The following is a 22,855-nucleotide window of genomic DNA, read 5'->3' on the forward strand; positions in this document are numbered from 1 at the left end:
TTTAAATTAATTTGAATTTATATTCACACTAGCGGACGCCCGCGACTTCGTCCGCGTGGAATTTAGTTTTTCACAAATCTCTTGGGAACCATGGATTTTTCCGGGATAAAAAGTAGCCTATGTGTTAATCCAGGCTATAATATGTCTCAATACCAAATTTCAGCTAATTCGGTTTAGTAGTTGAGGCGTGAAAGAGAAAGAGAGTGACAGACATTCATATCATCAAAATCATCAGTTTTCGCAAATCTCGGGAAACCATGGATTTTTTCGCGATAAAAAGTAGCCTATGTGTTAATCCAGAGTAAAATCTATTTCCATTGCAAATTTCAGCCAAATCGCTTCAGTAGTAGCGGCGTTAAAGAGTAACAAACATCCAAACATTCGCGTTTATAATATTAGTAGGATTTTTATGAATAAAATTAATATGATTTTTGTTTTTCTGATTGTGTAAGTGCCGTAGGCTCCTTAGCGACGTCACCGGGGGGTTTTATGTTTATTCAACATGTGACTTCAACAGATATACACAAAGGCGGAGATGCCCTTCGCGAAGTTGAACGACAACTCGGTGTTAGACAGACTGAAGACTGACACTCTGGAGTGGAACATACCCAGCGCGATGCCTGAACGACTCGCCAACTTACTGGTGAGTGATCATCATCGTTATCAGTCTTATTTAAGTGGCCCATTATTGAATCCGACCTAAGATGGGCGTCATAAGATAATAAGATAATTATGTCTACATTTTTGCTGTGTCATCAAAAGGGGACCTAGAGTTTAGACCCACTAGGTTGCTCTAATACAGGTTGGTGGGCTTAGGATGCTAATTTTGATTTTGTAATATCAGATGTTAATAATAGTGATGGGTTAACATGGTCTCCGAAACACGCGGGTATAACACAGCTACCTTCCCAATTAATAAACATCACAGCGCGACCAGGACTCGAAGCTGGGTCCTTTTAAAAAAACAGGTGAACCATACCAGGTTATTTCATCCAGTGTTCGTATAAAAATACTTTGCCAGAAAGTTGTACATGCGGGTAGTTCATAAATAAAAATATTTTAAGAACTACCCGCATGTTGTAAAAAAACTTACCAACTTTATTTTCTTCAAATAAACTTAAAATTCAAGCTGTGATTGCCTCGTGGATATGACTTCTGCCTCCGATTCCGGAGGGCGTGGGTTCGAATCCGGTCCGGGGCATGCACCTCCAACTTTTCAGTTGTGTGCATTTTAAGAAATTAAATATCACGTGTCTCAAACTTTGAAGGAACACATCGTGAGGAGACCTGCATACCAGAGAATTTTCTTAATTCTCTGCGTGGGTGAAGTCTGTCAATCCGCATTGGGCCAGCGTAGTGGACTATTGGCCTAACCCCTCTCATTCTGAGAGGAGACTCGAGCTCAGCAGTGAGCCGAATATGGGTTGATAATGATGATAAATTAATCAATTTGTCAACAGAAACGTTCGTGGAGCAAATCCCCGTCGGACCGGCCGCAGTTCACGGAGATCTACGAAGAAGTGACGTCAATCATACAGGAGATATCAGCGGAGAGTGTCTCCCAACACTCCCAGGACATGATTGAGAGAGACGAGTGAATCGGTACGGTACGATGTGCTACGGAACTGTTTGTACTAAAACTCAAACAAACTCGGGCCCAAAAAATTCAAACGATACAAAACTGAAAAGTGGCCATAAATTAGTACATATAAAGAGATATCATGAGACCAATTTTCAGAAAAATAAACATTGGCTAAATCAGCTAAATTAGTAGTAGTAGTAGTAAAAAGTGCATTTACGCAATTTGATTGGATCCGTTTTAAATCAAATTCATTTCACATGAACATTAATTTGACACATTTTGTTAGAATCTCTAGGAAAACTGCTTTTTTCCCCTGTTGGCCAATATTATTTCGTCTAAAATTCAAATGGAGTAATCTAGTAAAAAATACAAGATTTTTAGTACATTTTTCATTTCTGTATCGTTCTGAAGAGTGGGCCCAATTTCGGGCTTCTCCTTTGGTACGAGACCATTTCCTCTATGTCCTATGTCTATCTCGCTCGCACTTACGGCCTTTATGGAGCCGCTTAGTGAAGTTCGGAACAATTAAATAAATGTATCGTTCGTTATAGTATCGATAACATTATTCATTTGGTGTTGACTTTTACAATAGTACATGGATATTATTCTCTATTTCTTTAAGTGTAGATTATTTAAACTTATCACGTCATTAAATTATAGAATACACATTGCTTGTGTAGAATCGCAAGTAAACGCGTATCAGTAACTGAGCGCGTTCTGACAGTATCAGTAATTCATTGATATTGACAAATAAAGAAATTTGACTAATCAACGCGCCCAAACGAGGTGCCAGCGAGACAAAGGTTTTGGATATCCTTATTTATTTTATTCTAAACATTTTAAAACGTTTGTACTGTGTACTGATTGCCTACATTTTTGCTAGACTATGGAAATTGTTATCAAACATAGGTCTATAGAACTTTACAATATCGAAATCAATTTACACTATGTGAACTAGTGATTGATATGTATTAGAAATAGATGTTTTTATACTTTTGAATATTCGTCTCATCGATAGGTACTTTAACAAATACATGTCGATAACATTATCGACACGAGCATTACACATCACTACGCAATGCTACAAGTACTATATAATATATTCTACTAAGCTCACACGATTTATCGCAGCGTCTATAACAAGATTTTGTCTATATTATAGTCATTTGGATGCATTTACAATTATAATGTAGAACATTAGACATTTAGTTAATTAAGTTTGGGTTAATGTCGACTGAATAGGTATGTTTAATGAATCTATACATCGAATTATATACTACACACATTTAACTTATTAATAGCGATCATTAGAGTCTACAGACAGGACTTTTTTAGGTATGATGATCTCGTCTTTGGGACCCCTTGTTTTATAAATGGTCCTGAACACAATTCCCAGCTAGATTCAATTTATATATTAAGTAGGAACCCCTCAGATTATGGGTAGATAAAACCTTGTACTTCGTCCGTTTAAAGACTGTATCATCACTTAATATCAAGGGGTCTAGCACGCAACCAAGTGAAGAGAAATTTACTCAAAGGCACAATTATCCACCCACGTTAATATACTCGTGTCATATTAAAGTCGGTGGATAGTTGTGGCTTTGAGTATAGACAAAATGTCGTCCAATGGCGGCGGTGTTGTCGAGGAAAGAGATAGCTGTATTTCCGGTTGCACCGCCATTGGTTGAAATCTTGTCTAGTTCTCTTCATGAGATATGTTTTTGGTCACAGGTGAGATATAGAAGTAGTTGACTTGTTTAAAAATATTTCGTCATGAAACTATGAGTACTTTTTAAAATGACTGCAATTTGCCCAATAGTGGACATATACTTTGAATGGATATTTTCTAAAAAATGCCAAAAAATCTCCACTAATTTTTAACTTTTATATAATATTTCTATGGAATTTTTATATATCATTTGGTTTAAAATTAATTTTGTAATATAATATTTAAAACAACTATGTTTAATGTTTAGGATAGGTCTTTTTTGCGACAAAGGTTCCTTTTTTTTAACATCACTCCGTTTTATATAACAATATTTTGTTTTGAAATAGAAAATTTATATAATTTAGTTTCATTGAGCCCATTTTTGATTTTATCGTCTATGAAATTAATGAAACCTTTTTGACATATTGTCCCATTATTATCTATGGTTATGATATTTAAGTTTAGAAAAAAATAAATTAGCATAGATAAAAGTTAAGCAAAGAAACGGAAGCTACACGATACTGCCATTTGTGTAAATAAATTGAGATTAGGCGTTAAGACTGAATTTGTAGGCATTTTGTATTTTTAAATACCTATTAGTTGAAAGATTTTTCGTCCGAAATTTGAAATGTAATCTTACGTCCTGATTGAATCGAAATTTTTTAGATAATTTAGATATAATGCGTGTAATTAGCGGCTTTGTTATAATTAAATGTCATTTTTAAATGTAGGTTTACAACAATCAAATTCGTACACTAAACTTTAAACTTATTTAAAGGGGTACATACCACGGGACATTTTTTTTTTATTTTTTACCGCCCTGGATACTAGTCCTTTAAGGCCTTGCATTAATAAAAGGTAATAATTTTTCTTAAATACCATGGGTCAGTTCCATGGCACCACAATTAGGAAAATATTTGTCACAAAATTATTTTTTTATTTGAGTTTATTAAATTACAACAGTGTTGTTGACATTTATTTAATTTTCCTTTTTTTTTTCGTAAGTCATTTAGATTATAATAAAATAAATGGCTCTTTCAATTCTCCCAACAGCTATTGTAACATGAGATTTGTTTCCAAAATACATTTAATCTCATTTTATTGTTTTTACTTGTATAATTTTTTTCAATTAAGGGAACAGAATAAAGAATGATTCAGAATGAGTCTCTACAAGCAGCGTGATGAAGCCGGTGAAACCCATAAAACCCAAACGTTACCCGTCTCTTGATATCCGCATATACAAACTTTTTTCATAATTTTTATTTCAAAATTTAACACTAACATCAATTACGGAAATTAATATAATAATCAATAATAAAAAAATACTTCACCTTATTTCTTTGGTTTTTGTGAAAAACATAAGACGCCACTTTCCTTGAATAATATTGAACATTACTGAGGCGATACTTCCTAGAATGTATTAGTTTTTGAATTTTGTATATGGAACGGCTACGACACCGTCATGTTCCGTGCCCTCTATCTGCCCATTATTCTTTTATCTGTGTTCTTTGTAAAATAAAATAAAACTTACTATGGTTTCTTCTTTTTTAATTTGTACATTTTAAACGATACCAGGTGATGCATTTATAGTGTGTAAGAACTGATCAATAAAATATGTAGTAACCTACCTACTAGCTAGGTTAATGTTAGAACTATTTATTTACTAGTAAGTAATGTTTAGGTTTTATAACTCGGTAGCTAGCAATTCAAATTAAATATGTATTTTTTTTATAATTTCATGTTGATTATACTGTCCATTTTTTTAAAACTATTTGTGGTTTTGCGTACGTTTACATATTGCAGGTGATTGCGACCCGCCGGCGGGTCGATGCAAATACCTACGTCATATATACGTTGTATGTATGTATGTCGGTCGGTCGATTGGCAAATATACGTAGAATGTATAGTCGGATGCAATGTTTATGACGTCTCGGAAATTAGCTGCGGTTTTCACACATAAAGTCAAGATGCTTGAGACGACTGCGGTTGCGGTGGGAGGAGCCGTGCTGCCCCTGCGGTACCGCTGATACCTAAAATCTTGTATTGCACAGCTTAACGCACGATGTTCCGCAACATCATAAAGTTTGCATGCTATTACGTAGGCGGGATCCGTGTGATCCATACACTGAACTGAAAGGAGGATATAATGAAATAAATGGTAGGCTGTATGTGCCTCTACCCTTTGCCGCATAGTAAATTGGAAAATAAAATTTTAGTCTATGGACGATAACCACTTCTTATTTTTTTTATTTTGCTAGCTTCAATTGATTAAGAATGCGATAATTATTTTAGTAATATATGTCAGTCATTTAAACCATAGCGCTTAAATGCATATAAGGGCATAAATAGCCAATTATTTAGTACTAGCGGACGCCCGCGACTTCGTCCGCGTGAAAGTCGTTGTAAACTTTCAACTACACCTATCCTACCACTACCCTACCCTACCCCTGCCCTACCGCTACCCTACCCCTACCCTACACTACCTCTACACTACCCCGACCCTACCCTACCCCTACCCTACTCATTAAGGCTGCACTTCTTTATTTATTCCCCCCCCGCGGGTCGCGTCGAGCGCGGCAACCTTTACACAAAAATAATCCATATAGCATGAATTAGTATTCACGCGCGATGGCTTAGCGTATTTCATGTATAACTTTGGTGTTTCTTTACCGATTTTTATGATTCTTTTTTTATTTATTCAATAGGTAATAATGTTAACTTCCTTATTAGGGATGACAGATGAGTGTTATAAACATAAAAGTAGACAAATATAATTAGAAAGCTCCGAACTGCTAAGCTATCGGGAGTTACACGTGTTATTGTGAGTCAACCATAAAAGATAGACATATATATGCTGTTGTGTTTTTATAGATTATTTTAAGGAGAACATTTCCGTCATACATGATTTCTATGTAGCTTTAACCATTAAGGCTGTACATGCGACGGAAGCTTAAAAAATTGAGTAACTTCTCCCGTTTTCTCAACATTTCTCTTCACTGCTCTGCTCCTATTGATTGTAGCGTAATGAAAAGTATACTATAACCTGCCCAGGAGTATGTAGAATAATTGTACCAAGTTTCGTTAAAATCCGTCCAGTAGTTTTTGTTTCTATAAAGAACATACAGACAGACAGACAGACAGACAGACAGACAGACAGACGGACAGACAGACAGACAGACAGACAAAATTTTTACTGATTGCATTTTTGGCATCAGTATCGATCACTAATCACCCCCTGATAGTTATTTTGGAAATATATTTCATGTACAGAATTGACCTCTCTACAGATTTATTATAAGTATAGATGTGTGACACCATTTTAATCGCCATTTTCTTTTGTTTTAAATTAATGACAAGTTATAGAACATTTTTTTTTTACTTCTTTTTTTTTCTAATACGTAGGACTAATTAAAAGACTAAATTTAATTGTACTCAAGTAGTATTTAGTCGGTGTAACTGACAACTTGTAGGATATAGTTTTATAATGCTTAGTGCCAGAAACTTAGGTATTCTCTTTAGGTACTAAAGTTTAAGAAATAGCCACACTTTCACACTTAAAATGATTTTTTTTTGTTTGTAACAAATAAAAAAGTCCATAATAATGGATTTAGAGATTTTAATGTGACAGTGATGGCTTATATGATAGAATATTAGCTTTATTGTCGTGTCAATTTTGTATTAAATATTAATGTATATTACAGACTTCTTTTTTTAGATTACATTTTTTTATATATTTAATTTTATTATTGTGTTTTTGTATAAAACTGAGTTCCTTTATATTATTTAACAATGGGGTCTTTACAATATAAGAATTTTATATATCATTCCGAGAATCAAGTTACTGAGTTGAGTCCGTTGAGGCACCAAAGTCAAAATTTATTTTTTTTCTGGGTTCTGTGTAGTGAATTACATATTTTTTGATATTTTGTATCAATACTAGCAAATGAGCGAGTGGAATTAAGCGTGAGTAGGTAAGAACAATAACATTGTAAACTGTGAGAAATGTTTGAGAGTTAAATCACCACTTTTGGAGATGACAGTATACGGGCAAACAGACCGACATACTTACCGCTCATTGAAAGTTAAGTTGGTATTATTGTCGATGGTTTTAAAAATAAAATATAAATGCCTAATAACCAAATCAAATAGATTTTGATAGTATCTTGATACATGATGCTGTTTTATAGGAAATTCTTTATTGTAAAGTATCCATGAGTCATTTAAAACTCGCTTACGTAAGATGTGGAATTACCTTATTGTGCATATTTTAAAGGCTGCTATTATTTTTAAAAGAAATGTTTTTTTTGTATCGAAGTAATGTAGGAAGCCTTAGTGGTGCTTTTTTATTTTAATTATTTAAGTGTATAATTAAAGTTTTTTTTTAATATAACAATTGTTTCGGTCATATCGGGCTAATTGTAAGAGTTGTGACCTGCACTGAAGATATTATAGTGCACAAGTGTGTACATAGACACTGGTGCAATCTCTACTCTCATAAACTGGTTAAAGATCAGTATTGCTATTTTTTACGATGTTTTTATAACTCGACAGTGTGAGTTTCGAACTCGTGTCTTATTTCTCTGTCTATAGTATCTCGTTAGACAGAGAGATACAGACTAATTCGAAACTCTCACTATCGAGGTATAAAAATATCATTACAGAATATTCGTGTAAAGTCATATAAGATCGAAGTCGAGTAGAAAATATTTTGAGTTGTTAATATGAAAAAAAAAAAGAAATAATGACTGATTCACATTTGTAGGTTATTAATTAATTAGTTTAATTAGCTTTACACATTTATATAGCATTTTGTATTCTTTTTATACTTATGTGATACAGACTGACTTAGCGTCGTTTTATGTTTTAATAATATTCTTTTTCTACTTTTTTTAAATATAATTATGCGTTAAGGCAATGTATTAATGGAAGGAATTTTTGCATTTGCGATTTTTAATAAATATAATTAATCGAATATTTGTCGTTTTTTTTTCAAGTTTAATGAACATACCTCGTAATGTAGTAGCGACGGCCTATTGTGGCTAACCCCTAGATTTTATAAGTTATAAGCCAGCTCATACATGTACAGTGCGACACAAAAGAGTACAATTTTTTTCGTTTATATGGTAACCCTGTGTTCTGTCATTCACGTGTGACTGCTACTACCTTGATACTTGATAATAACCATAGATTTATTTGTACCGAATCGTAAATCTATGATAATAACTGATATATTGTTCTATACCTCGATAATATCCTGTCTTTATTTATATATGATATGAATAAGATGATCTGTTAATAAATAAATAACTATCTAAAGTAAATAAATATCTAATCTAAATAAATTAATTAATATATCTAAAAAATACTTACATCACTTTCTAGTCCCAAAGTTAGTTTTATGTTATGGGTACAAAGATAGCTGATTTCATTTATTTATTTTTATTAAATTAAAATAAAAGAGCGAGTCGTGATAGTCCAGTGGATATGACCTCTGCCTCCGATTCTGGAGGGTGTGGGTTCGAATCCGGTCCGGGCCATGCACCTCCAACTTTTCAGTTGTGTGCATTTTAAGAAATTAATTATCACGTGTCTGAAACGGTGAAGGAAAAATATCGTGAGGATACTAATTTAGGTCTGCAGTGTAAAAAAAAAACCTTTTTTATACTATTGAATGTTTTATTACATTTACATATTTCATAGTCTTTTTATACACGACAGTGTACAAAAATTCACAGACAAATACATTAAATGCAAAATTATACAGTCTTTAAGAATATGCATGAACATCCGTGAATATTTTTTAAAATAATCTGCTACAATACGTAAACTAACTTCAATTATACAATAAATGAAAGAAGTTTTGAATTACTTAAATTATTGATGAGTTCCTTAATGATAAAGATGCTTGGAGGCCATTGGATCAGCTTCCACCTTCACACAGGAAGTAAAACTATAAGAAATTGTAATGTCATCAATTGTAAATTATAATATTGTATGATTTTTTTTAAAAGAGCAACTGTTGAGTTTCTTGCCGGTTTCTTCTCAGCAGAACCTGCCTTCCGAACCGGTGGTAGAATCTTTACAAATAGTCAACTGACGTATCAAAAGTGCTTGTAAACTGAGCCTACTTGAAATAAACGAATTTTGAATATACGAATTATGTGAGCTAAGTTTAGTTGACTATTTCTTTAATTTTCATAAATCAATACAATTGTTATACCTACTTTGAATTTTTAATCACAATATTGTCTAAAGGTTGGTTAAAACTCATCTACCTTATGTGGAATCTCATACTAAAATAATAAAAAAATCTATAGATAAATAAAATAAATGTTTAAAATACTCAATTTAAGTGTTAGAAGTCTTCAATCACATTAATAATACATTTTGTGTATGTAGTAAAAAATAAGGCTTACGTAATTCGTTCAAATTAATCTTAAATAAAATAATAATTATTAATTAATTAAATTTAATAATAATTAATTAAAGTATTGGAAATAATCTTAAGTAGACAAAAATTACAATTTACATTTTATAATAATGGTAGAAACACATTTAACACCCCATTCGTTAAGGACTTTTGGGTGTCACCCTTTGAGTAATTGTGTCTAAAAGAATAAAGTAATGGTTGAGTTTTGAAGCGCAATGCTGTACTCAAAATTACACGTACAATTATCTTCATGATTTCATTTTTAAACACACAGGTGAGTGCCTAAATAAAAAAAAAAGTAAGTGTGTGTCACGACGGCGAATGGAGTTTACTCTACAGATCGACCGTCTAAATAGGTGTATGTTGCCCCGCAGCATACACTATGTACGTCTCAATACTTACGCCTAAAAAGTGAAAGGTGCGCAACCGATTAGCAGCAGGCCGCGGCGTGCGCGCCAATTAATAGCGCACGGTGTAAAGTGCGCAGAATAGGTTGCGCACAAAAAACGTAACGCTGTCATTCGTTTATCGAATTTTACTGCCCATATTTTTTTCATACCTATATATGAAAAGTCGATTCTTAAGGAGTAAACTCCAGTAATGATATATGCATCGCAACCGTCTGTTTGCTTAATGTTCATTTATTAGAACACATAATTACAACGAATTATTATAAAAAAAGATCAACCCCCACGTGTCGTACGGGGTGTTCCCAGTGTGCGTCTACCACAATACTAATCGACATTAACTAGCGCGTGGACCAAGTTTCCTCAGGCAGGATAGACCCTGGAATAATAAAAAAAATGAATATAAAAAATTCCAAAAATACAACATATAATCATCATCATCATTATAAATCCATATTCGGCTCACTGCTGAGCTCGAGTCTCCTCACAGAATGAGTGGGGTTAGGCCAATAGTCCACCACGCTGGCCCAATGCGGATTGGCAGACTTCACACACGCAGAGAATTAAGAAAATTCTCTGGTATGCAGGTTTCCTCACGATGTTTTCCTTCACCGTTTGAGACACGTGATTTTCAATTTCTTAAAATGAACATAACTGAAAAGATGGACATGGACCCCGGACCGGATTCGAACCCACACCTTCCGGAATCGGAGGCAGAGGTCATATCCACTGGGCTATGACGTCTCTCATATAATCAATCATCAATATTTTGAAATTAAATTCTCTTTCCTTCAATCACATTAGCCTTGAATATTTATGTATTTCAAAATTTACCTGACCTGGAAATCGAACCCAGAGTTCCTAAGCAATGGGACACTAGCGGGCCAATTCTTAATACAAGCGTTCCTTTATTTTATTTGGAAGAAAAGGAGTTTTTTATTATATATTAAAAAATATGTTAAGTCTGTCCATTTAGAAGATCTATCCTTCCAGACCAGACCTCCCTCATAATAAAAGGAATGTGAAGCTAAGACCCACCACGCTGTTGCAATACAGGTAGTCGCTTTTAAATTTACATGTTTTTAATAAATAGTGTAGGAAATAGTAGTCTGTGACGGATATGACGTCGCTCGATCTCGTGTTGGCTTCAGTGTGCTCGTGGCGTTCGAGCCGTCCACATCTCTTGTTGTGTAATAGGGATGATGACAGTTTTTTATAAATTGTATATAAATTAAGAGTATGCTAATAGTAAAGCAATTTTGTAAAAGGAACAGAGTATCTGCGATCATTAGTTTCGGAGCTACAGGGATTTAAAGGGTTAGATTTGCGGCGCTGCCGCGGATCCCTGAAAAACACCCCATACAAAATGGCACGAACTAATGACGTCGTAGGCAATGTAATGATCGATAAATTTGTATGTGCGTTCAAACAAAATTACTAATATCTTTATTATTTTTGCGTTTATGTTTATAGTTCAGTTATTAAAAAATGTCACATTTAATGTAAGGAAGCTAAAACTGATCTAATTATGATAAAAGATTTTTAATAGATTTTGAAATTTTATAATCTCATTAATTTTGCAAATATCCAGACAATCTTTGCTTTTTATGTATAAATTAGTTAACATTGACCCCATTTACCCGAATGTATCATAAAAATCAATATATTCAAACCTAGTCATCATCCCCATTCTTTATGGGTTACTTGGGATAGGCGGGGAGTGACTTGAGTGGAAAAGTGTTTGTTAACAGTCAAAGGATTTAACCCTACACACATCGTTCACAAGTGCGTGACTTCACTCAAGGTCATTCTCTGCCATTCATTCTTATTTTGGTTAGTTTGATTTGTTAATTAAGTTGTCCTGACAAGTGTTGTGAATCATAACCTTTGTTCTTATATTTGTAATCACATTGGAGTCCTATAATAGTGGAATCTACCTGTTCCTGGTAGTCGGCGCGCGTGAGCCAGAAGTTGTCCCTGTTCTTGCACACCTCGGCGAGCACGGCGCCGCCGATGAACACCATGTCCTTGCGCCGCGGGGGGTCCTCGATGCGGATCTTGAATTTCTGGAGATGAAAGCACATTTTTTTCAATAGTTTTAAAACAATTTCATTTTATTTATAATCCATCCATCCAGGATAATCCATCCAGGTAATAAAATTACATTGATTAAATCAATTTACTTTAAATTAACACTTAGGCAATCACATTGATTGATTGATTTACTAAATTAAGCCGTTCGATAAGTTACCAATTTACTAAATTCACTCATTCGCTAAGTTACAGATTTATTAAATTCACTCATTCGCTAAGTTACCGATTTAATGAATTCCCTCATTCGCTAAGTTACCGATTTACTATATTCCCTCATACGCTAAGTTTCCGATTTACTAAATTCACTCATTCGCTTAGTTACCGATTTCGTAAATACCTTCAGTCGCTAAGTTACCGATTTACTAAATTCTTTCAGTCGCTAAGTAGCCGATTTACTAAATTCCCTCATTCGCTAAGTTACCGATTTACTAAATTCCTTCAGTCGCTAAGTTACCGATTTACTAAATTCCCTCATTTGCTAAGTTACCGATTTACTAAATTCCCTCATTTGCTAAGTTACCGATTTACTAAATTCCCTCATTCGCGAAGTTACCGATTTACTAAATTTCCTCATTCGCTAAGTTACCGATTTACTAAATTTACTCATTCACTAAGTTACCGATTTACTAAACCCACTCATTTGTTAAGTTACGGATCTACCAAATCCATTCAGACATTCAGTACCAATATAACTAAATTCACTCATTTGCTTAGTTAACGATTTAGTCATTTATTCTCTCAGTTACCGAGCGTGTACTGTGAAATTTTATTTCCTTTGTCTATAATGGACCAATACTATAGGCTAATGATGACGATGCTTACCGCAAGTTTCTCCGAGTCGTTCCTCAGCACCCTCTCCAGGTACAGTTGCTTGATCTCCCGCTCCAGGCGCGAGGGCAGGCCGGGGTACATGGTGGAGCCCCCTGACAGGACGATGTGCTTGTACAGCTCGTTGCGCATGTCTATGTCTGCCGCCTGGATGGGATTGAAACAAAGTATTCAAAGTAGGTTTCTACACTTTTGAAGTCTAGTCTGTGATTGTCACAGAGCAGTACAGAAAAGGACCGACAAAAACTCAGTAGGTAAGTAGGTGTTTTCTCAAGTGTTTGTAGTATTTATATGATACTAAAACATGAACTTTTTTAAGAAAGTGTCGGTCTCAGATTATTGTACAGTACACCACGTTGTGTTTACGTATTTATGCATAAAAAAATTTCACGCGAGCGAAATCGTAGGCTTCTGCAAGTAACCAATAAGTGGTAGTAGGAAGAAGCCGAAGAGGGGATGTTTGCAGTTACTCGAGCGCGTCAGATGAACATAAGGGAATATACCTTGCATGTTGTTGAGTACCTCCACCAAGTATGAGCTCTTAATATTGGTGGGTACAATTAGTGCAAAAAAAAACTAACTTCAAAAATACTCAACCAGCACGTCAGATTAAGATAAGATAGGTGAGTTGATACCTAAATGGTGTGCATTTCGAAAATCTGACGATTTGTGCGTAACGTAATGAAATGAGAGTTATTTGTGAGCTATATTTTATCCCCGTATGACAACGGGAACGGAAACTACGCGAGTGAACCTGCAGGGCGTTTTTTAGTATTTGAATAAATAAAGAAATACCTGTATAGTATTGAACACCAGCTCAGCGATGCCCTGCCCCTCCACATTGATGAGGTGCGGCTGGAACAGCGCCTCCGGGGCCTCGAACCGCTCGCCCCCCACTTTGATCACTCGACCGTCGGGTAACTAAACATAAAATGAAAATTAAAGAAGAATCACTAACAAGCAGTGGGCCTAACATGTGCGCCACGACGTTTCCTGAGACGAGAATAAGACAATTGTCGACAAATAGCGCCGGAGTTGGAAATATCGATCTCTTTCGTTGCGATAGGGCGAAAGAGATAGGAAATAGGATTGTCTTTATCTCTTCACGTGATAGTATGTCGTTAACGCTGCTCCTGCTCCACGTTGTAGCCCATAAAGCACAGCTTCTCCCTCATCATGCACACCGTCTCGAAGTCCCAATTACTACAAACTAATTCCCCATACCACGAGCGACCACTAACAACTGATTCCCCCATACCACGAGTGTTCACTACCAACTAATCCCCCTCCAATTCCGAGAAATTTCGAGGAAGATGTAAACCGTCGAATCCGACTCGGCTAGGTTGCATTCGGGAAACTTCGCGACATCTTTTCGTCCGAAATTCCTCAGTGCCTGAAGACAAAAGTCTTCGAACAGTGCGTGTTGCCAGTGATGACCTATGGTTCCGAGACTTGGTCGCTAACTACGGGCCTCATAAGAAGGCTCAGAGTCACACAGCGGGCGATGGAACGAGCTATGTTAGAAGTATCTCTGCGTGATCAAGAATGGCGACCTCCCACAAGGTGGACTGACGACATCAAGCGAGTCGCAGGGATTCGCTGGATGCAGGCGGCTCAGTATCGTGATGTTTGGAAGTCCCTACAAAAGGCCTATGTCCTGCAGTGGACGTCCATCGGCTGATGTGATGATGATGATGAATCCCCCGTACCACGTAAGGCTCGACCAGCACGGTGGTCTCCCAGGCCAGCCGCTGTTCCTGCTCCACATTGTAGCCGATGTAGCACAGCTTCTCCTTCATCATGCGCACCGTCTCGAAGTCCGCCGAGTGGTTGAACGCGTAACCTCTCAGCAGCAAGAGCTAGAACAGACAATGTCTCTTAAATACTTTTAAAATAATGTTTGTCTAGTTTGATTTGATGCTGTGTTTTGTCCTTGGGCCCAGGAACTAAGTAATTATTCATGGTCAGTCAGGCCAAATTCTTTTTAGGTTTATTAAATTTATTTATAGAACACAAGCTTAAAAACTTTCATAATGATGCAAATGGTTATATGAACTACTAGTGGACGCTAACGCTATGGATACCTACTAACTATAGTCTACCTCCCTGACAAATTTTATCTTTTGTGCGTTAAGAGGTTTTCTAGACGTGATGAATGACCTTTCGCATTTATATATAATAAAGATAAGAAGCTAGGGCATGAATTGCCCTATATAATTAATAGTTTTGAACAATATTGTTAAATTTTACAACAATTTAAACACAATTTTAACTAAACAAAAGCTGTATATAACGACAATACGACGACGAAAAGCTACTGAAAATATATTATAATATATTATTATAATTGTTTAATAAATTATAAGCTTATCTATATAAATAAATATAAAATACCTTGATGAGGTATCTGGTGATGTCCCTTCCAGCGATGTCGAGCCTCCGAGTCAAGTGCGGCAGAGCAAACTCTTCGTACACTGGACATATGTGGGTCACTCCGTCACCTACAAACAATTTAAATATTTATATTATATAGCTTATTGAGCTTATAAGCTCAGGATCTGATAACTTATTTATTTATTGATACTTTAATTTAATACAAAACTTAACATCTACATTTTTTGTCAACATAGTCAATCAATCTCAACACAGTAACATAGAGAAATATGTTTCATGAGGAAACCTGCATTTGTAACCTGTGAATTTTCTCAATTCTCTGTGTGAAGTCTGCCAATCCGCATTGGGCCAGCGTGGTGGACTATTAGTCTCACCCCTCTCATTCTGAGAGGAGACTCGTGCTCAACAGTGCCCCGAATATGGGTTGTTAATGATGATGAACATAGAGAAGCGATAATAACTTACCAGAATCAACGACAACTCCTGATATGAGTCCCTGAGCGTAGAGTGTGAGCACGGCTTGGATGGCTATGTACGCACTGTCAAATCCGTACTTTTCGAACATTACCTGGGAATTGAGAATTGCCTACATAAGTATTTTCTGGAAGAGCTTTTTTTAAACAAAATTTACATTAAAATGTTAATACTAAATCTTTCCTAAAGAAATATGCATTTAAATAACGAAATCTCCATTAATATTTCAATTTTCGAGAAAACGATTGAAGTACGAAGTTGAAATTTGGCAGGGAGGTAGTTTTTAGTTAGTATATGCTTAGAACAGATTTTGCGAGAAGCCAGATAAAGGTCTAAGGGCGAACGACGTCGCGGGTGTTCGCTAGTAAAATATATGACTTATACATTCGAAAAAGAAATTATGACATGCAACTGTGAATTGACATTTCCTAAACAAGTGCATCAGTGTTCATCATCAGACATTATTGTAATTAAGTAATTAACCACAAAAAAAAACAATTTCCAAAAATAATAAGAAAAATACATGTCTACACAAATTACAAAATTTAATTTTGTGTGTTATTTCATGATATGCTTAAAATGACTTAACAAAAATTCATAAAATTCATAGATAATACAAGTAAGTATACCTCGATCATTTTCTCCCTATTCCTAGTGGGGTTCATGGGAGGTTCTGTGAGCAATATCTTGGTTTCCTCGGGCTCTATGTTCATCTTGCTCGGCCCAAACGTGTAGTCCCATACGTGGCACATATCCTCCCAGTTACGTACCACCTGAAATTTTCATTTATAATTTTATCAATACAACTTTAAGCATCAATATACCAAAGATTTAGTGTAAAAACCTCATACTTGTTTGTAAAAATCTCAATTTAAAAAATAAAAATATCCAATGATTATAAAAACATCTAAAGAAGTCAGAAAACAGCAGATACTTGTTACATGATGATGATGATAAAACAAAGAAGTTTATTGTCTTTCACATGGCAATGGCAACATAGGGGGTGTTTACATCCCTTATGTTACTCGCACAGACAATCCATCAGCTTTTTTCGACCCTGAGGTCCCAATGACCTAAACTGTGAATCTTACAAACCTTTGACAACACTTTAAAGAGACATTGAGTTTATCTAGCTTGTGGGCTCAACAGAGTTCTCTCTCACCCAAGCTCAAGCTGGAGACACGACTAGTGTCCTATTATATAGTCTACAGCCAAATATACTATTACAAAAAACACTAACTAATAGTATAGAAATTTCTTACCCCATTTTCCATGGGATAGCTGACTTCCAGCATCGATCGTAACTGAGACGCCTCATCGCCTACCATCAAATCCTGAAAAGTAAAAACAAACAAATAATATAACACACAATAGACGCAATCATCGATTGTGCCACGAAAGTTAAAACAATGCTTTAGAATATAATTAAAATGTTATTACATCTAAATTAAATCATAATCATAACCAAAAAAAAAATCATAATCAAAATCTAAAATCTTTATTAAACATACCTTACAGGTATAAAGTACAACGTTCGTGGCAACAAACAGTTAGTGGGATGCTATTAGTTTATATAAAACAAACAAAAAAAAACCAACAGCATAATGCAATTCTGCATTTGCTGTATGCAAAATTAACTTTTTATGTGATTAAAATACATACATGAGGTTACTGAGAATGAGTTTATTAAAAGAAAAGGGGCTTCAAAACTTGACATAGCAAACTGTTGATATATTTCTAGTATAGAAAGCTATGTACAAAGGTTTTATATAAAACGTGGAATAAATGTAAAAAAATATAAAGACTATAGGGAAAATTGAGTATTTCCCTGCACAGTCCACACTTCTGCACTGTGCAGGCAAGGACTGAGTTCTGAAAATTACATATAAAACCTCTTAGTGACCACTGTAGACAACTGTAAATAATTCTTAACAGTTTTGGAGGCCCTTGGGAAGAAAATTATCATGTATGTTTACTGTACAAAACTATATGCATGATAACTATGTATTTTGTAACTATTTACATGTATGACTGTGCATGTATGTATAAACTTTGTAATAATGTAAAATAATAAAAAATGTTGGCAACTTCTAAGCATTTATTTCAGCCTGTATGGGTTCCATCGAGGTAGATGTATTAAAATCAAAGTGAATATAAACTTGATGTTGTCTATATAATTATACTTTGATAAAAGGTGAACTGTTCAGCTAAAATTACTGTTTTTACCTGCACTATCTCAGGATCAGACCTCTGTGTACAGCATGAAAGTTTAACATTTAAAAGTGCTTAACAGCATGGCACTCACGATTCAGTGAAATAGGAATGATTTTTTATATTAATATGTGTATAAATTGTATAAATTACTAACAAAAATTTGAGTACATAGAAGTCAACCCAGCGAACAAAACTCCATCCTATAATGCGAGTACACTGATATAAATACAATGGTATTAAATTCATGTGTGTCACATATGTGCTTTAAGGACAATATATAAACAATTAGACTATTTTAATTTTTAGATATCACATTGCCGTCTCCTTCCTGTCCTAATTATATGCAGAGACCTTATGAGCTCAATTTATACGAGCAGCATATTGCAGTCACATAAGGCAGCAATTGCTGTTGGCTGATGAGTATGTATTACATACAACAGCATCACAGTAGCATATAACCAGTATTTATCTTCTATACTTATAATAAATCTGTAAAGATGTCAATTCTGTACATGAAATATATTTCCAAATAGTTCATGTACAGAATTGACATATCTACAGATGAACTATCAGGGAGGATTAGTGATTGATACTGATGCCAAAAATGCAATCAGTAAAATTTTTGTCTGTTTCTCTGTCTGTCTGTTCTTTATAGACAATAAAAAAGGATTTTAACAAAACTTGGTACAATTATTCTTCATACTCCTGGGCAGGTTATAGTATACTTTTCATTACGCTATAATCAATAGGAGCAGAACAGTGAAGAGAAATGTTGGGAAAACAGGAGAAGTTACACCATTTCAAGAAATCTTGTATGACAGGTAGGGGTAGGGTAGGGTAGAGGTAGGGTAGAATAGGGGTAAGGGTAGGGTAGGGGTAAGGGTAGAGCAGGTGTAGGGGTAGGGTAGGGTAAAATAGGAGAAGTTATTCCATTTTTAGAGCGATATTACTGTAAGGGCTGGATTAAAGAGGTCTAAGGGCGGACAAAGTCGCGGGCGTCCGCTAGTATAATTATAATTTAATAATTCTGCTAATGTAAAAAGAAACCAACAATTTAATGGAACTCTTAAATTCTGTTAATAAGTACTAGTAATTAGTACTTGTTAAGAGAAAGAACAGAAGTAATATTCTAATGAATATTACTTCCGTTCTTTCTGTTCTTTAACACAGAATTCTTCAACTATATTAATATAACTTATGTTAGGTTTATTAGACAAAAAACACTGTCTAATTGTAAAACATTTTCCAAAGTAAAACATAGTTTTTAATTGAGTTGCAACACTTGTTAAGTACATGCGTCCACTCAATACATACACAAGTATGATAAACTTACTCTTATACAATAACCCTGTAAAATATTAAAAATTAAAATTTAAATTAAAAATTTCATAAATACTTCAAAATATGTGTGCTTTAGACACACACAGCGACATGCATAAAGTTGTCGATCAGGGTGGGTGAAAAAATAGTAATAAAAATAACTGAGCAAATCTGCATTTAATAAGTATTAATAACAAAATCTCTTAGGGTATGCAGAACTTTAATGTGTGTATGCTCTCCCTCTCAATATCTATCAGTTTCTCCTGTTTGAGCTAACATGTAAAGTTCTAACTCCAAGAATGTGTATTAGTAACTGCAACACTAAAACAGTATTAACTAATTTATCTTCTCGATGTATTGCACAATATCATATATTTTCTTTTGTTTTATGCACTGCTTGGGTAATAATTATATTCCTCAGTCCTTAAGTTCTGTTGAAATAACACATTTGAGCCTGTCTCTGGGATCTAGGTATCTAAAGTCACATAAACACTCTCCTATTTCTATAAAAATATTAAATAGTACTAATACTAATGGACATAAATGTATCAGGTTTACAGATCTATACATATATTATAAAGCTGGAGAGTTTGTTTGTTTACTTGAACATGCGAATCTCAGGTTGAACATGCGAATCTCAGGTTGAACATGCGAATCTCAGGAACTACTAGTCCGATTTAAAATTCTTTCAGTGTTAAATAGCCCATTAATAGAGGAAGGCTTAAGTCTACGCCAAAATCAATAGGAGCGGAGCACCAATGAAGAATTATTTTTTTCTTATTGATAGCTTACCTACTTATTTATTGATTACATGTTGCCCTATCAAGATCTGGTTCTGGTGAAAATCAATATCTACTTCTGTCAGAAGAAAACAATACATGATATTTCGCTGTGAATAGAATCTCCTATCCTCATACTGCTCGGATAAATGAACTTATTGATATATTAACGTAGCAGGATGTTGGTAATGCATACCTTGACATCGATGTCCCCGATTTTGTTTTCCGCCCTTATGATTGGTCTGCCGACCATCGACGGGAAGATGAACGCCGGGAAGTTGCTGCCGGCGTATCCACATTTTACAAACTGCAAATATTTTAATAATAATCCGACGATGAATCAGTCCCTTATCACATACTTATTGATCACTTATTTTACGTCACAATAATTTAACTTACGCCGGTTCCATTGTCGCAAACGATCACTTTCCTTCCTTGGTCATCCATAATTAATTATAATACAAGATCGTTTATATGATAAACAATTATTTAAACTTAATATTTAATTTTAGAAATCGCTACACCCCATCAAGCAAAGAAACTTTTTGTAAAATGTCAGTGTCAACTGTCAACTGTGACTTGTGAACATTGTGTCAACTGTCACTTGATTGTGTCAGGTTAATTTTTTTTACTTTATTTTTTTACGATCCTGGATACTAGTGATTTATGGCTTATAGCTACGTTTCTCTACACGACCACGATCACACCCACATACATAACACACAGTGCTGTACGCAGTCAAGTGGAATGGATTATGAACCGTTTTACCGTGTTTAAATACAATTTTTAATCAATTTTCATTTATATTTAAAGCTACATATTTTTTATCTAAAAAACTAATTCCTGTTTCTGTAGACATTCGGGCATATGTAATTTTCTTTTTGTAAGTAAGCCGCTAAAAACTTTGTTTGTCGCTGATAGCTTTCTTGCGATTGGTTATTTGTGTAACTGTCAAAGCAAAGCTTGATCACTATTTTAAACACATAATTACATAACACACCCCCTGTGGCGCTTTGCCCTGATTGTTTAACCCTATATAGTATAAGCCTGAGAGCTATAGGGCCAGCGTCAATTAAATAAAAAAGAATTGATAGATATACAAGTTTGAGAACTCACATATTTTAATAGATTGCCCAGCATGTAGGTGTGTCGAGGAACTATGATCTGCTCCGCATGAAACTGCTCTCCTAATCTGAGGTTCTATCACCGTAGCCGGTTTCTGGAAATTGAAATAAATCCGGGCAAACACAGCAACTCGGTACTGTGTCTGCCGGCTGTAACACTGACCTTAGAGTTACTCTAGGCAACTAAGGTAGTGTTGAAGCCCTAGATATAGGTTGTCCTGACCGTAACGTGTTATCTACATATGATTCATGAATTTATACTTTGTTACAGGGGTTAGATCCTATAGTTTCCTACATGACCAATTTGGGGAATCGTCGAACGGAGCGCTCCTACTTCCTTGTCTGTTAACGTCTGTGACCTTTAAGGCAGTGGGATTAAGAACGACTGTGGACTTATGAGTTCTGCCTTTGCTTTCCTCTGTACGGAAAGAACTGTGGTCTCACGGAACTGCCACGACTCTCTTCCTTGGTGGAGAGTAACTGTGTGGACTTATTTGGGGGACTAGGTTGCCGTGGTTCTTAATCCCTTTATATCTTGAAGAGATAATGTGGCCTGCGATACAACCTTTCTAACTTATCGACCCATTTGCTGTTTATGCAGCGGATGCGGGGCCCGTTCTCCCATTCAGCGTTTCTGCTCAATGAGAGAACGTCGTAAGTAGGGATCTGCATGGATCCCAGCCGTCCGCGACGGCGTTCGTGGGTCCACTTCTACCGGAGACAACGGCCGCCAATCTCGGTAGAAGAACCAACAAAGAAGCCCAACATGGCATACTACATTCTATTCTACTCTAATATAAAGACTTGGGGGCGGGACAATTTCACTCATCGGTATCTTTTCTTAGTGTGCACGGCCAACGTGGCTAGGCCCATTTCTCTATTGTGGGTCCCTTTAAAATGATTGTTGTATATGTTTTAAGGGACCCTTGGTTACCCCCCCCCCCCCCCCCAACGCGTGTATTATAATTGGATAAATTCAATCCCTTAAAATCACATAAATCTCTGGAAGTATTATGATTAACTTGATACACGTTTAAACTTTTCATATATTTAAAGAATATTAAGGGAGTAGTTATAGGAAATATCACTTTATAAAAAATTATGAGAATCAATCTATAAACTAGGGACTCACATTATGATTGGAGTTCAAGCTGCTACCTGCTGCACCCAGCGTCACCGATAAAGTGAGGAAATCCAACCGCAACAGTTAATGTTATAGTTCAAACTGTCGTACACTTCCGACGATGCGTTTAGAAACTTACCTTTAATCAAGTACCTTTGACAAGTTACTAATCTAGAATACGTTCGGAAACTTACCTTCGAACCTCAGACTTCAGACTTGGCAACCCTGTTGACTTTATCGGTCACTCTGAGTGCTATCCTCTGAGCTCCTCGGGGCTTCCTCGATATTACTATTAATTTTCGTGACATCATTCACGACACCCCCTACTAAGAGTTAAGACACTCATAAGTTATTGACGTGGCTTTCTATTAGTAAAAG

At 35.3% G+C, this 22,855-nt stretch overlaps 2 protein-coding genes across 3 annotated transcripts in view; one reads left to right on the top strand and one right to left on the bottom strand.

The window, feature by feature from the left end:
* LOC112058087 (tyrosine-protein kinase-like otk) overlaps positions 1 to 8,262 on the top strand; it is a 66,515-nt gene extending 58,253 nt beyond the window's left edge. For both annotated transcript variants that reach the window (XM_024098764.2, XM_052886722.1), the window contains 2 exons: positions 518 to 643; positions 1,461 to 8,262. In XM_024098764.2, coding sequence (XP_023954532.1) covers positions 518 to 643; positions 1,461 to 1,598 — 264 coding nt within the window. In that variant the 3' untranslated portion in view covers positions 1,599 to 8,262. The remainder of the gene's footprint in view (positions 1 to 517; positions 644 to 1,460) is intronic.
* Positions 8,263 to 8,945: 683 nt separating this feature from the next.
* LOC112058088 (actin-related protein 2) lies at positions 8,946 to 20,787 on the bottom strand. Its single transcript, XM_024098767.2, has 11 exons — positions 20,630 to 20,787; positions 20,427 to 20,537; positions 17,180 to 17,251; positions 16,547 to 16,690; positions 15,909 to 16,011; positions 15,444 to 15,550; positions 14,759 to 14,908; positions 13,845 to 13,970; positions 13,044 to 13,196; positions 12,065 to 12,193; positions 8,946 to 10,506 (listed from the first exon to the last, which is right to left on the bottom strand). Exons 1-11 carry the CDS (start codon positions 20,675 to 20,677, stop codon positions 10,465 to 10,467), a joined length of 1,185 nt encoding a protein of 394 aa, XP_023954535.1. The 5' UTR covers positions 20,678 to 20,787; the 3' UTR covers positions 8,946 to 10,464.
* Positions 20,788 to 22,855: the final 2,068 nt, after the last annotated feature.

This window comes from Bicyclus anynana, chromosome 18 (assembly GCF_947172395.1).
Source record: "Bicyclus anynana chromosome 18, ilBicAnyn1.1, whole genome shotgun sequence".
NCBI lineage: Eukaryota > Metazoa > Arthropoda > Insecta > Lepidoptera > Nymphalidae > Bicyclus > Bicyclus anynana.

Coding starts and splice junctions, on each gene's coding strand:
- LOC112058088 (XM_024098767.2), bottom strand. CDS start 20,677: ATGGATGACCAAGGAAGGAAAGTGATCGTTTGCGACAATGGAACCGGC. Junction 20,538..20,629: donor TTTGCGACAATGGAACCGGC/GTAAGTTAAATT, acceptor AAATATTTGCAG/TTTGTAAAATGTGGATACGC. Junction 15,551..15,908: donor AGGAGTTGTCGTTGATTCTG/GTAAGTTATTAT, acceptor AATTGTTTGTAG/GTGACGGAGTGACCCACATA.